The sequence below is a fragment of the Lissotriton helveticus genome, chromosome 7 (genome assembly GCF_964261635.1).
Source record: "Lissotriton helveticus chromosome 7, aLisHel1.1, whole genome shotgun sequence".
In the NCBI taxonomy this organism is placed as follows: Eukaryota; Metazoa; Chordata; class Amphibia; order Caudata; family Salamandridae; genus Lissotriton; species Lissotriton helveticus.
In genome coordinates, this window is record NC_136068.1 from 167370855 (window position 1) to 167385026 (window position 14172).

The 14172-nt window shown below is 44.5% G+C and overlaps 1 protein-coding gene across 1 annotated transcript in view; it reads left to right on the plus strand.

Annotated features, from left to right (window-relative positions):
- Positions 1 to 14172, plus strand: part of PREX1 (phosphatidylinositol-3,4,5-trisphosphate dependent Rac exchange factor 1) — a 774514-nt gene that overhangs the window by 514162 nt on the left and 246180 nt on the right. Inside the window, exon 12 of the mRNA XM_078651860.1 lies at positions 4641 to 4741. Coding sequence (XP_078507986.1) covers positions 4641 to 4741 — 101 coding nt within the window. The remainder of the gene's footprint in view (positions 1 to 4640; positions 4742 to 14172) is intronic.

Genomic DNA, 14172 nt, shown 5'->3' on the forward strand with positions numbered 1-14172 from the left:
TACATGACCATATCTCTAATACCGAGATCTTGGCTGTTATACCGCCACAGAACCAGGTCTTAAAGGCACGAGGGGATGAAATGACAGGTACCCCAAGCAATGCCAATGTCTTAGGGGGTGGCCACATGATCCAAATTGATAATCAATCAGGATTATGTAGAATCCTTTTTTGGAATGTGGCAGGTTCAAGGAATAAGGTCAACGATCCAGCTTGGTTGACTTTTCTTAAGAATGTTGATGTTTTGTGTCTCCAAGAGACCTGGGCTATAGATAGTACACATATAAATGGGTACAAGACATACCACACCTCTGCCATCCAATCACCTAGTGGTAGGCCAAAAGGAGGACTATGTGTGTTTATCTCTAACTTGTTGGCCACACATAAGAGCAAGATGGTTAGCTCTGAAACCTACTTTCAAACGGTCTCAATACATATGGATTGCAATTATGCCCTGCTCCTTGTTAATTTCTATAACAACATTGAGACAGGACACCCGGGAGCCATATTAGAGAAGGTAAGTGGAGATATTGCTTACTTGGATTCAAAGCCCAATATTGAAATTGTACCTATCTGGGGCAAGGACTTTAATACAAATCTGTGTCCATTGACGGGATCTGGGAAGTGTGTCTTAACTTTGGATAATGATGACCCATCATTCCACTTCCAACACACCACTAAAGGCGAGCTGTTCAATGAAGTTATGTTTAAGTATGATTTGGGATTTTCAAACCGTCTGTGCATGCCTGTAGTGGAGTTTGGTCATACGTTCATAGGGAGAGGTGCTAAAACAACTATCGACTTCATCATCATTCCAAATGGGTATGACAGTCACATGAAAGCCTACGACATTCACCCTAATGTTATGAGTGATCACCTGGCCCTGAGTGTGAACATAAAAGTCCCAAGCCGGGTGTTGAAGAGAAATGGGACAAAATAGCATGGGTGCAGGATATTGAATTGGGAAGAAAAAACGGATATGCTATCCGTTGGGGAAGTAGGGACCCTAAGAAATTGAGCACTGAAAGAGTAGTAAAGGCACTAGACCCTATTTTAAAATGCCTAAGTGATAGCCCGACACACGATGAGGTTTTAACTGCTTTTTATAATATTACTGAGATTGTTAGAAACACTTTATTTACAGAACATAAAGTCTCGCCTAACGCGAAGAAAGGCTGGTTTGATAAAAATTGCACCCAAAGCTATACAAATCTAAAGACTGCCTTACATTGTGAGATGAGAGATATGATCAAGAAAAGGGCATGCAGAAAACTGGACCACGAAGCAAGGAAAAACAGGATTTCTGAGTTGAAAGAGAAGGCCTGGAAGGACCTCAGTGAAGCCGCTGAGTCCAAGGATAGTGCGAAATTCTGGGCAGCAGTAAATGCACCCTTTCTTGTCAACACAATCGGTGTACCAGCCATCGAGCTGGCTATAGGTGAACAGACCTGGATCAACTTTTTTTCTAGCGTATATGCAAAACAGAAGTCCAATGAGGGTATTCCCGAGAGGCATGAAATAGTGAGTGCAGACCAATCTTTTATAACTATTAAATTCGATATCTCGCTTCAGGACGTAAACGCCACAGTCATTGCAAGTAAGAGTGGTAAGGCGGCTGGCCCTGACTGGATACCTATTGACCCTTTACAAGTCAAACTTGGAGGTTTGGGGCCCTATTTTATCTAGGGTACTACAAGCATGTTGTGAGAGAGGATTTATTAAAGCATGGCCCGATTCTAGCATAGTCCCTATTTTTAAAAAGGGCGATCGAGAGAACCCTGCCTGCTACCCTCCGATATCTCTGTTGGATTCCTTGATGAAGGTGGCAGGCAGGATTCTCCTAGATCGACTGCAGGGATGGACCGAAGAAAACTGTGTTTTAAGCGAAGTCCAATATGGTTTTAGGGCCGGTCTAGAAACCAAACAGCAGATTTTAAATTTAAGTATTTTAATTGGTAAATATTCTAAGGCCAAAGCAGGGAAGTTCTACTTGGCTTTTGTAGACCTCTCCGAGGCTTTCGATTGTGTAGTTCACGAAAAGCTATGGGGGGTCCTAAATTAATTAAAAGTTGACCCTGTTTTAATCCAATTTTTAAGACAATTATACACAAGGGCCACTGCAAAGGTCCGTTATGGAACCAAGGGCGAGTGTACTGCCCCATTTAAAATAGAACAAGGCATAAGGCAGGGATGTGTGTTGGCACCACTCCTGTTCTCCTCATATACTAATGCTTTGGAACAGGAGTTGGTGTCACATACTAGGGATCCACCATACGTAAACTCGCACCCGATTGCATCCCTCCTTTATGCCGACGTTGCTGTCCTCATGGCCCGCAGCCAAGTAGGTCTACAAAGGGCACTCTCTTTTTATTCTATTTTTATGGATAGGCTTGGCCTGAAATTAAACGCCAAGAAAAGCTTTGTGATGTCATGTGGAACAACGAAAAACAAGACTAGAAGATTTCAGGCGGGGGGAGCGATGTGGAAACTATCCACTCATTTAGTTACCTGGGTGTGCTTTTTGACAGGTCAGGCTCCTGGGCACCGGCTGTTAAGGCTAGATCTTTACATGAAGTCTGTAGCAGCTCTTTTTAACTTTTCTAAATAAATAGGGAAACGGCCTTTAGAAATCTTGCTAAAGATTTATCGCGCAAAATGCATGAGTATAGCTGTCTACGGGGCGGGAATCTGGGGATTTCAAGATTGCACTTTAATCCAGCATACGGAAAATGCTTTTTTGAGGTTCCTCTTAAGTGTTCCAACCAGTGCACCAGTTTTTAATTGTCACTCTGAGCTGGGAGTCGCATATATTTCTGACCTGATCAAGGCCCAGACAGTTCTGTTGTGGCACAGAATTTGGACCACAGAGAGTGCCGCCCATAACAGGGATATAATGAGGGATGCAATTAAACTAGATAACGCCCGTAAAATTTTATGGCTGAAATATGTTGAGAATTTTATGAAGGATATTGGCCATCCTGAATATTTTACCCTGCCCGATAGCTTGAATGCCATTAAACGTAAAGAGTCTAAAAGAGTTGTTATGACTCATTTAGAAGACAATAGGCTAGCTCTTGGATTGAATAAACCCATGGTGATCCACCATCAATTGATTACAATCACGTGCAATATTCAACCATACTTGCAACACGTCCTGAGCAGATACGACCGATATCTCCTGACCAGATTTAGGTTTGGGACCATTCACCATCTAATTACTTACCCAACTATCAACGACTGGTCTAGGGAATTATGCTGATGCCCCTGTGATAATGTATCACAACAAAGTACAATACATGTGGTTTTATTCGTCAAGATCTATACTATCGAGAGGCTAAGATGGTTAAAGCCACTATTAAAACCGGGAGGCTGAAGGCAATGTCGCCCTGCTTTTATAAATTTGCAGATGCTGGATAGTTTTTATTGTATTGGCTCTATGGTGGGATTCCTAAAGAACGTATTAAGGATTAGGAAATCAATCAATTAGTGAATTCTGGGAAGAGTGTATTGGAAAATCTATCCAAGGGAAGCATAACACGTTTACAAGTACATTATGAACTTACCAGTATTACTCGGTCAATTGCTGTATATAAATGTATTTTTGTTGTGCTATTTGATGATTAATTTTTTCTTCTGTATGTATGATTTTAGGATTTTAATACTTAAAATCGAATAAAGCTCGTTTTAAATTGAATTGACATTACAACACCTGCTGCCTGATCCAGCAGCCAAGGATAAAGGAAGGTCATAGGGCATACTTTACAGCTGCAGTTAAAACAATGAAAAGAAGAGCTGCATTTTTTTCTTAAATGAACCGAAATCAGCCGAACGGGGATATTTATAGCAACATATTTATTTTTTGCCAGCTGTGGGTCATTACATAAAAGAATCTCTACATATTCCTACACATTCTCAGGAACAACAATTTTTAATATAATTTACGCAAAAGTTATTTGAATATTTTTTGCAACATATTATGCACCGTTTTTTGATGTACACTGCTTTTTGATGTGCTTATTTTTCACTACAGTTTTCACTTTATTGATGTCTGCAAACATCTGATCTCTTTAATATAAAAGAGCAAAACACCAAAGATTTAAGTGTTGTCTGAGAACCGTGATGGTGGGACCATGTTTTATAACTAATAAAATACTCTCTGTGGTACATTAAAAGAATATTGCAATTCACTTTGGAGTTCATTACCTTATAAAGGAGGTTGGCCTTCGCCTTGTTCCTCTGTATGGTCATGTAATACATAAGTGACTGGCAATATAACTATAATGCAAGGCAGGGGATACTTTATCATATATATGGATAAACACAGTTTTGTATGACATGATAATTTCTCGCGTCCTAACTGAAACTATTGGAAAGCTCTTCCCACCACTAGAGTATTTTCTTTTCTTTTTTCCTGTGATCGGTTTATTTTCAAATTATTATAGAGCGCTAGATAAGCACTGGGGGATATGAACAGGAAATAGGCCTAATCTGTTGAGGATTTCCTCCAGAGATGGCGAAAAGCTGACTGTCCTGGCTCTTGTTCAGAATGCTAGTGTGCAGTGTAAGTGACATTGACTTGGAAAGCTATACTTCGTTGGCTGGATGTTGTTGTTTATACCTGCCTTTCTATTTTCCTTCATAGTGAGTTTGTATCTTGGCTCATGGAAATTGGTGAAATAAGTAAACCCGAAGAGGGTGTCAATCTTGGACAAGCCTTGCTGGAAAATGGGATCATTCATCATGGTAAGCCGAAAGTGTGCTATCTGACCTGACCAATAACACAACAGCAGATCTGATCCACGAAATAATTAACAAATCACAATGTTTTTGATGTTAGTTTGTCCATTATGAAGAATACGTCTAATAATCTAAGTGAATTGAAAAATGTATGTACAGGATCACTTCAGTCACTTTGCAAAAGTTAATATATCATTGTACATATGTGCCCCAAAAATAAACTGGTTATCTGGACATCCATTCGCCATGGATGTGCAGTGGGACAGAATCTGGCACCAAAAATGGCATTAGTGTACTGCACTGCTTCCCATGTCTGCGGATAAATACACGTGTTTTTCACAGAAGGCTGTGGTCCGTAGCAGTCGGGAAAGGGATCTTCTGTATTCGATATATACATAACAGCTAAACCTTATGTTGCTGTGTTCAGAATTATCCAGACTGGATTAGTGCTGCATCTGGACTACTGGGAAAGATGGCGGACAGGCTGTTGTATGCACATACGTACTACTCGGGGTGAGTGGTCAATCACTGCACTCTTAACCCCTTCTGTGCTCATGACGGAACCACTCCGTCACGAGCCATGGACACGCTGTGCTGGTGACTGAGTTGTTCCGTCACGGCACGGCTGCCCCGCCTACACGGCTTCAATTCCGCGCCTGCGCTGCCGTTTTATTGAGAGGCGGGGCCGTGGCGGGACCACTCCGTCACGAGCACAGCGCGTCCGTGGCTCGTGATGGAATGGTTCCGTCACAAGCATGGCGGTGCCGCGCGGCCCCCTCCTATCCCCCCCCCCCCAGCGCCGCGGCGGAATTACCGCCGCGGCCAAGGGGTTAAACCAGCTGTATATCACCTGTATGTAAGCATTCATATCGGCCACACCCCTTACTCTTGCTACTCCCCCCATCTGTGTCCACAAAGTAGCAGGTTTAGTGTGTTTTGGTATTGGCTGGGGTGGCTGTAGGGGTGGTGTTACTGGTTTTTCTCCACTTTTCTGTTTGGTTATTGAGTAGGAAGGTCCTGTGCCGAAGCGCCTCACATTGCTCTTTTGTGTTCTGCAAGTCCCATACATAGAACATGGAAGTTATCGAAGAGATGTTCTGCTGTTCTTTGCAGCAGCTGAAGAGTCATGCAGGTCCCACTCCACCACACACAAGCTGCAATATCACAAAACCGAAGCAAAGGTGTGTAGCATAGGCAGAGGATGTGGTAGGTACCTAACCTTTCAACTGTTTGCGTGAGCGTCCAGGGAACCTGAAGAGCGCCGATAGACACGTTTTGAGAAACCCAAATAAGAGCAAAAATGGGAACAAGGTCTCCTTGGGAGGATCCACCACCAATAGCCACTCCCCACACCTTGTGGTCACCATGCAATGTTACAGCAGCCCTACCCATGACGCTGTGGGACCTGACCACTGTGCTGCTACTCTGAGCGGGTCTCCTATGGGGAGTGGACCTTGCACTGATGTTGTCTGGGGCCATGCTGTAGGTGCACTGTGTAGAATTTATTTGTCTGATGGTTTTTAGATATATCTCCTCTACAGTGCGACTTAGGAATATTGTTAGGAAATGAGCTCGCATTACAGCTTATTATTGCATTATATATTTATTGATGTTTAGAAATGATGCCATGAGGCAGTATGAATGTAGATTTTAAATTTTAATTTAATTATTGTTGTGTCTGGGGCGGTGATATGAATTTCATGAGTTTTCCACCTGAACATTTGTGAATTGCTTTTTCTTTTCCTTTTTAAGAAATATCGATTATATCGACTATTTTTCTAAATCAGAAATTCTTTGTTTATTATAATGTATTCTTTTATGGCTTGGAATATAGCCGAATAAAGATTTCTGACTGCACTGTGCGGGTCTTCTGTGTGTGCAAGGTAGGTCCTATCCTGGGGAAACTAGTCACTCAGAGAGCAGAGTAACAGCAGCTGAGGAGCCAGCGGACGAGGATTGGGAACTGAGAGCGGTGTTAGTTATATGTCCTTACTCTGCAAGTTGTTTCTCTGCTGTGCCCTTACCACCACTAACAAAACTCATCCAGCCCTTTCTGAGATGGTGCCTTCCCTGCTCCCTGCACATGCCCTTGTAGCCCAACTTCTTTCCTTGTGCCTCCTATGTACCCCTTTGCCTCATGCACGCCATCTGCAACCAGTGCCTTCAATGCCCTCTGCCCATCTTCCCTCTTGTACATCCTTCTCTTCCCTGCCACTGTGCTTTATTATGCCCTTGCCCTCCTTGCGTATTGCCTCTGCATATACTGCATGCAACGCTGGGCTTTTTTAAAATCTGTGTGCCATGATCCCTGCAATGCATTGCACCCTGTGTATCCTTCCCAACAAACCCTGCACCTGTCATCACGTGCCCCCGATTGCCAATATGCTCCTGCATCTGCTTACGCACTTACCCCACCACCTCCTTGTCCTTTTGCCCCTGCGCTTACTTGCCTCTGGACTCCCAGCAGCTCTAGGCTGGTGTGTCCCCTGCACTTCCTTTCTTGTCTACCTCCTCTCTTTGACCTTGTGCTCCAAAGCCTCCTTTATGTTGTCATCTGTGCCTCCATGCTGGGGTACTCTATGCAGATTGTCACTTACCTACTTTTTAACAGCAGAGACCTATTCCCTGCATTAGAAGCTGAAGAAATTGTCCCGCCTTTTGTGTGAGCGAAGCTTGCATCACGTGATAGCTCTGCTGCACTCATTCGGTTTGTGTGAGGAGCTAAGCCTGCTGCTGTGAGGAGCCAAGCTTATTGCTGTCCACGTGGAGCATTTTCTTCTAGCCCTACTCAAGCTTCCGCCAATATTTCCACTCGACAAAAGATAGTGACGACGCCCCCTGGGCGGATACCAAATCTGTTTGTACCTACTGCGGAGACCGAGCAACCTTGCCAATGCCCGGTGGAGCTGTCATATGCAGCTATAGAGGAGTCTGGCCCCTTGGCCGTCACCTACCCAGCCGGTCATCTGACATTGTTTTCCTCTTCTCCCTGTTCGTGTCTCCTTCACCCCTCCCTCTGTGTTTCTTTGATTCAAACGGTTGTAACTATGTAACCTGTAACTCGCTGATTCAACTGATATAACTATGTATCCTGTAACTTGCTGATCCTCATGTAAAGCGCTCTGATACCTCCGGGTCTAGCCAGCGCTATATAAAACTTTGCAAATAAATAGTAGTCAATGTTTGTTCTACCAGGTGGATATTATTGAAGGAAACTGGAGTACCTCAATTTGCACTTGAAATAAAAGATTTGCCCCTTCCTATCTAGAATGTGATAGTGGGCTAGATGCGGTGGAATGTTCCTAGGGGTACCAAAACATGAAGCTGCGACAAAATGGCAGACATTGTGTCCTTACCTCTAGTCGTAATATTTTAGCCAGGTATACTGGTACAGCTATGAAAAGGGAGTTTTTTTCTTAGGTTGTGTGGGCATGATGATCTAAATGATGTGCAAGTATTTGAACGTGATGCATTTTGGGACAGAATGCCAGTGGGTTTTTCAGAGAATGGAGGAGGAAGGTATATGTGAATGTGTTTTTGCAGCAGTGGCTGGCATGGATTGGGGATGGCGGGGTGGGAGGTGGGACCCATAGGCCAGCACCTACTGTGCCTATTTGGTAATCCGGAACTGGATGGTGGTAGGTCCATGGACTACTAGAACAAAAACATTTAGGGTGGATAACCATGTCCTGGCTAAAGTCCCCGTTCTCTCTATTTTGACGGTGTTGTTTGATACCAACAGAAATTGGAAGTCTCTGATTGATGACAAGAAAATGGAGTTTGTGTTAGCCAATTCTGCAGTTTTTAGTTGTGCTCAGAGACTGGGTTCCAGACCTCCCACTATCCTAAGGTTTATCAGGCCAAGTGTGTCTCTAAGATTTTATATGGTAGCGAGGTGCTGGGTTACACGAATGCTGAGGTGGTCCACATTGTGTTTAAAGGGTGTTTTAGGGCACGTGCTGTGTGTTCCCCAAGGCACCCCGGCAAATTGTGTACACGAAGAGCTGGGAGCAAGGTATGTAAGGGGACATGATTGCTCTTAGGCCGCTTTTAATTTGGATTAAAATCTGGCCAACAGTGGAAGCCAAACTGAATAGGTTGATTCTTAAGGACTTTTTGTCTCTTGACCATACCATAAAAATACCTTGCATTTCTTATGTTACAGATACTTTTATTAGTTAAGGCACATAGGAGTTATTTGAGGCCCCCCGACTTTTAGATCAACAGAATTGAAGTGGGTGAGAAATCTTGTCTTAGTACGTAAGGCGTTGTACAGAGAACAGACTGAGCTGATGAAGCCCACGGTACCGCCTTACTTGTTATTAAAATCTGTGCAGACCATGAAACCGTATCTATTTATTGTAAAGAGTGATAGGGATAGGTTTTTATTGACCAGATTCAGGTTTAACATGTTTCTGCACCTTCTGGCTTCTCCAAGGAGCTGGAGCTCTTCTAGCATGCTGGGCTCCTGTGGCTGCAACAATAGGTCTCTGCAGAATACCTTGCATTTCATGATGTTTTGAAGTTATTCTAGGTTACACAGGAGTTTGTTTATTGTACCTTTGTTAAAATCCTTAATTATCACGAATGTGCTCCCTGCTCTTATGTTCCTCCAGCTTTTACCTAATGAACATTTTATTTTTAGTTTCCTGATTTTTAAGAGCTGCAATTAGATTAAGGTATACTAGAATTGATTAATTTTTGTAGTTGCTAACAGATGATTTTATTATGATTTGGTGCTGTTATTTTTACTGGGGCTTATTTGATGATTTTTATATTTTTATGTATGTCTCCTAGTGCGTTGGTGGTTTTGCGACTTTTTCTGCATGTCTTTTGATGATGTGCTCTTTTATCGTTATGATTATAACCGAATAAAGATTACTGATGATGAATAGTATTTCAGATGTCTAATGTGTTGAGGTGGGTTGGTCAAAATATGGTGGGGTGGTTTGATGGGAATCCTGATGCGTAGATATTGTATGGGAAGGATTTTCAGTAAGTGCATTATGCGAGGTAGTGTCAATAATATGTGAGTGGGTAGTTGTGATGGTTGTGTTTGTGTGGATTGTACTGAATGGGCATGGGGATTGTTAGGGGTGTAGAAAGCACGTTTGATTGTTTATAGGAAGACCTTGTTAAGTCAGGTTCTTGTTTCTGTCAGGGAGCACATATTTACCCTAGTTGACTCGCAATCAGTTTTTTTCAGGGAGGCATTGTCTAGTTTAGTAAACTCAGGTTGGGTGGCACCATTTGAGTGTAAGACGAGTTGATGGTCGAGTCATGGGAGTCGTTTCACATACCTTGGGCTGCCAACGGGAAGTGCCTTATGGCATCCAGGCCTCTGTGTGACTGCAACCCTGTGGGGCAAGCTGGATCTTGCCAGAATCTTCTTGATGTTTGCTGGGCTCTGCTCAGAGCCAAGTGTAGAGGGAAATGGGGGCAGCTGGTGCAGGCAACCCTGAGTGAAGCACCAAGCGATTCCGCAGTACATGACGTAATTTGGGAAGCCATTTTGGAGACTCAGATGCTGACAGGCTTAAGGTGGTCGGTGGATTTGCTCCGCAGTAGTATGTTGTGGTGATCAGAGCTCTTTGAAAGTGAGGGATGCACCTCACAAGCTCACGGGTGTTGCAGGCCAAGCTACGAGTCGGGGGTCACTAAAACCATAATGCGTTGCTGCCATAAATCCCCTGTTGTCTTATTTTTAGATTTCCCAGGTTTATGGTGAATTGACACGTTTGCTGTTTTTGAAGCTAGACTTTTGGTGTGTTTTCACATGCAGGAAACACCATATACAATGTATCCATGTTCCCGCTGAAAATGTTCCATTCATAATTCTACATGCTGAAATTAGTCTAAGTAACGGCGCATTCATTTCCACCTTACGTCAGTTTAATGATGTGCTTCTAATTTCATCTATTTTCCAAACACAATTTTATAAAGATAATTTGAGATATTACGTCAATTGTTAAATTGATCGCCTTTTGTTTTGTATTTCTGCTACCAGATCGAATCTTTAAGACTTTAGAAACTGGGTTGGGCTGGCCATTCTACCACTCTTGCTGTTAGCCAATGGGATGCTGGATGCAGGTCAAACGGCAGCGCTTATTTTATTAGACCTGAGCGCTGCCTTTGACACTGTCTCCCATCGCATCCTTCTACACCGCCTTCAGAACATTGGCATTTGTGGTTCGGCTCTGCAATGGTTCCGCTCCTTCCTTAGTGATCGCTCCTTCTGCGTTGCCACCCCTCCTTTTCAGTCCAAGTACCATCCTTTGGACCTGGGGGTGCCTCAGGGCTCCTCGCTGAGTCCCACGCTTTTTAATCTGTACGTGCAGCCGCTGGCTGAGGTCGCCAGGCAGTGGGGCCTAACCATGGTCTCTTATGCCGACGACACTCAGCTGGCGGTTACGATCAGCGGGGATGCCGAGCAGGATGCCCCGAGGTTCCGAAACGGACTGAGAGAGGTGGCCAGCTGGATGAATAACAACTGTCTCCAGCTGAACGCGAAAAAAACGGAGGTGATGATCGTTGGAAGGGATGCGGACCTCTGGGGGGACAGATGGTGGCCACCCGAGCTAGGACCGGCCCCGGCACCAGTCCTGGAACTCAGGAACTTGGGAGTGTGGCTTGACCACACATTAAGCTTTGTGACTCATACCAAGAGAGTGGCGGCTTGCTGTTTTGGGGTATTACGCGGGCTAAGACCCCTGCTCAAATTTTTTGACGCTCCTACAAGACAGCTGGTCATTCAAGCAATGATTATCTCCCGGTTGGACTACGCTAGTTCACTCCTTTTAGGAGTGAACCAAGCCGAGATCCTTCGTTTACAACGGGTACAGAACGCAGCGGCTAGGGCGGTGGTCGGATTGCCACGGACCTGTCCCACCTCTAATACTCTGCGGTCCCTGCACTGGCTTCCGATTAAAAAGCGAATTCACTTTAAGGCTCTTAGCCTGGTTTTTAAAATTCTTCAAGAGTCGGCCCCTGAGATACTCAACAAACTTATCTCTCCCTACGTTCCAACTCGCTCACTCAGATCTCTCGGACAATCCCTTGTGGTTGTTCCCCGCTTTAGACTCAGTCGGATGGGGGGACGCTCCTTTCGAGTGAAAGCTGCAACTCTTTGGAATGCGCTTCCCTTGGAAATCCGTCTCTTGGATGATCTGATATCCTTTCGTAGGGCCCTGAAAACCTTTTTGTTTTAATTCTTCCCTGTTTTAAGTGTCCCTGCTTCTCTGTTGCTGGTTTTAGTGTTGTGTTATGTCTACCTTTCCCTGCGCCAGGACGCTCCTTCGCTGGAGCATCTGTGCGCATTAAAAATGTGAATAACATAACATAACATAACATAACATAACATGAATGCTAGATGGCTGGCTGCTTTGAGACCTGACCAATCATCATGACCCAACCACGTAAGCACCCGTGTGCCATCCTAGGCGCAATGCGAAGCTAGTTGTAATATTTTTGGCAGAGCTGATTTTGGTCTCCAATCCGGCCCCATGTAGAGTGAAGGCAAAATCAACAGCTGGGAGTCTCTTGAGGATTTAAAGGAGAGGCAAGAAACGATTGTAGTTAAAATCAACGGAAAAACGCAGCTTCTTGGTGATAGTTGTGCAACTCCAGTCCAAATATATTCTAAAATTAGAATTATTCCACAATACAATTTAGTTTCTAGTTTCTCTAGAGTTTAATTAGTTTAACCACAAAGTAATATGCTGAACTGGTGTTTGCTGCGGTCAGCTCAGGAAAGGCATTTGACCTTACTTGGTGTTCATTCAAGCCAACAACTTTAGAAAGACAGATTGCTGCGAACAATTTCAGAAATGACGAAAGTGTCTGACATTGTCCTTGGAACTAACAAGGATCTTTCCTGTCCAGCCCCAAGTGGCTGCTGGGTTTCAGCCCACTGGAATTACTTTTAAACTGAAGCCTCAACTCTTTAAATGTAATTATTGTGAAGAGTCGAGTCTGCTTGCCACTTGTTGGAGACCAGTGCTACAGGCCAAAAGCAGCCTCGAGTATGCACAGTGAATGCTGGTAGCTATAATTCAGAGCTCTGCTTGAGGGGAGTTTTATAGACGTTACTTCAGGGGTGAGACGAGATGCAAGACTGTCGGCGTCAAAAAAGTAAGTGCCCCGCCCCATGCTATTTTATCAGTGGCCACTGCAGCTTTCACCACCCATTGCCCCTGCCAGCACTGCCAAATGCCAGTACCAACACAACTTCCAATCATCACACACCTACTAGTGTAACAGTTTGGACTATTCCATTCGACTCAAAGCTGTAAGAAGGGCATGGATGTTCTGGTATTTTTAATTTTTTATATGTTTTGAAATGACAAACATATGCTCACCTCTAAAGCAGACAGCGCCACCACTCGGCAGACTTTCAAAAGTGATGGTGTTGAGAATTAAGTGGTGGTGCTCAGCATTGGTAAACTAGTTAAAATTAAGCAGTGGTGATCAAGGCAAGGACCTGAAATGTAATTGCTTATTATCTGGCTTCACAATGGGTTCCCGGTATGGGCTGGATTAGTGGAAGTGAAAGAGTGGCACTCCATGGTGTGGGTCACAGAGGAGCCTGGGACTGTCCCTCTCTGGTGAGATACAAACTGTGAGGTTTCAAAGGGATTCATTCATCCCAGAGCTCTCAATTCTTCATAATGGCTACAAACCCTCCTGCTGGAGCAAGAGGTTTGGGCCGGTCGTAGCACATGAGACTGGGGCTAGTTCTGAAAACCTGGCCCAGCTGGTTTGAGTTCTGAATGCCATATCTGGTGCCCGATTACTGAAAAGGTTTACCCACGCAAATGTTCCTCTAGGCCTCCTGCAGATCCTTAGGCTGATCTTTGTACTAAAAAGGAGGCTACCAATACTTGTGCGGCCCCCTTCTATCCTAAACATTTCCAGGTATACATTATTGCACCTGTGCAATGTTACCATTTAATTAATTGTATGTGGGCAGGGGGCGTTGCAATGCGCTGCATTGACCTTCCAGGAGCCTTGCTATTGTGGATCCATATATGGAGGCTACAGGGCCAATCCATTCTGCACGGTGATCTGGTGCTCCACCACAGATGGAGGTCGATCACTGAAGAGGCTTTGCCCACGTATGAGCTGTCCTGGAGCTGCTGCTAACCTCATACAGCAGCTGAGTTGGGTCCTGAGGAGAGAGAACGGGTCCTGATTGTTCTCATCTCCGCAATATTGCCCAATGCGGGTGCAAGGCGGTGCATGACAAGATAGCCTGCCCGCCTCACACTCTGGGAGAGTCTGCTGTAAATGGGGAGTGGTGGAGCTGGACTGACCTGCGGCGGACCACTGGAGCCCGAACTGGGGTATGTTCTAGCCTTTTTCCTTAGTCCCCATGATTTGGAAGCAGTCCTCCCGGAAGTTTTGTCTGGGCGTTGCCCAAGAATCAGCCTGCAGGAGAG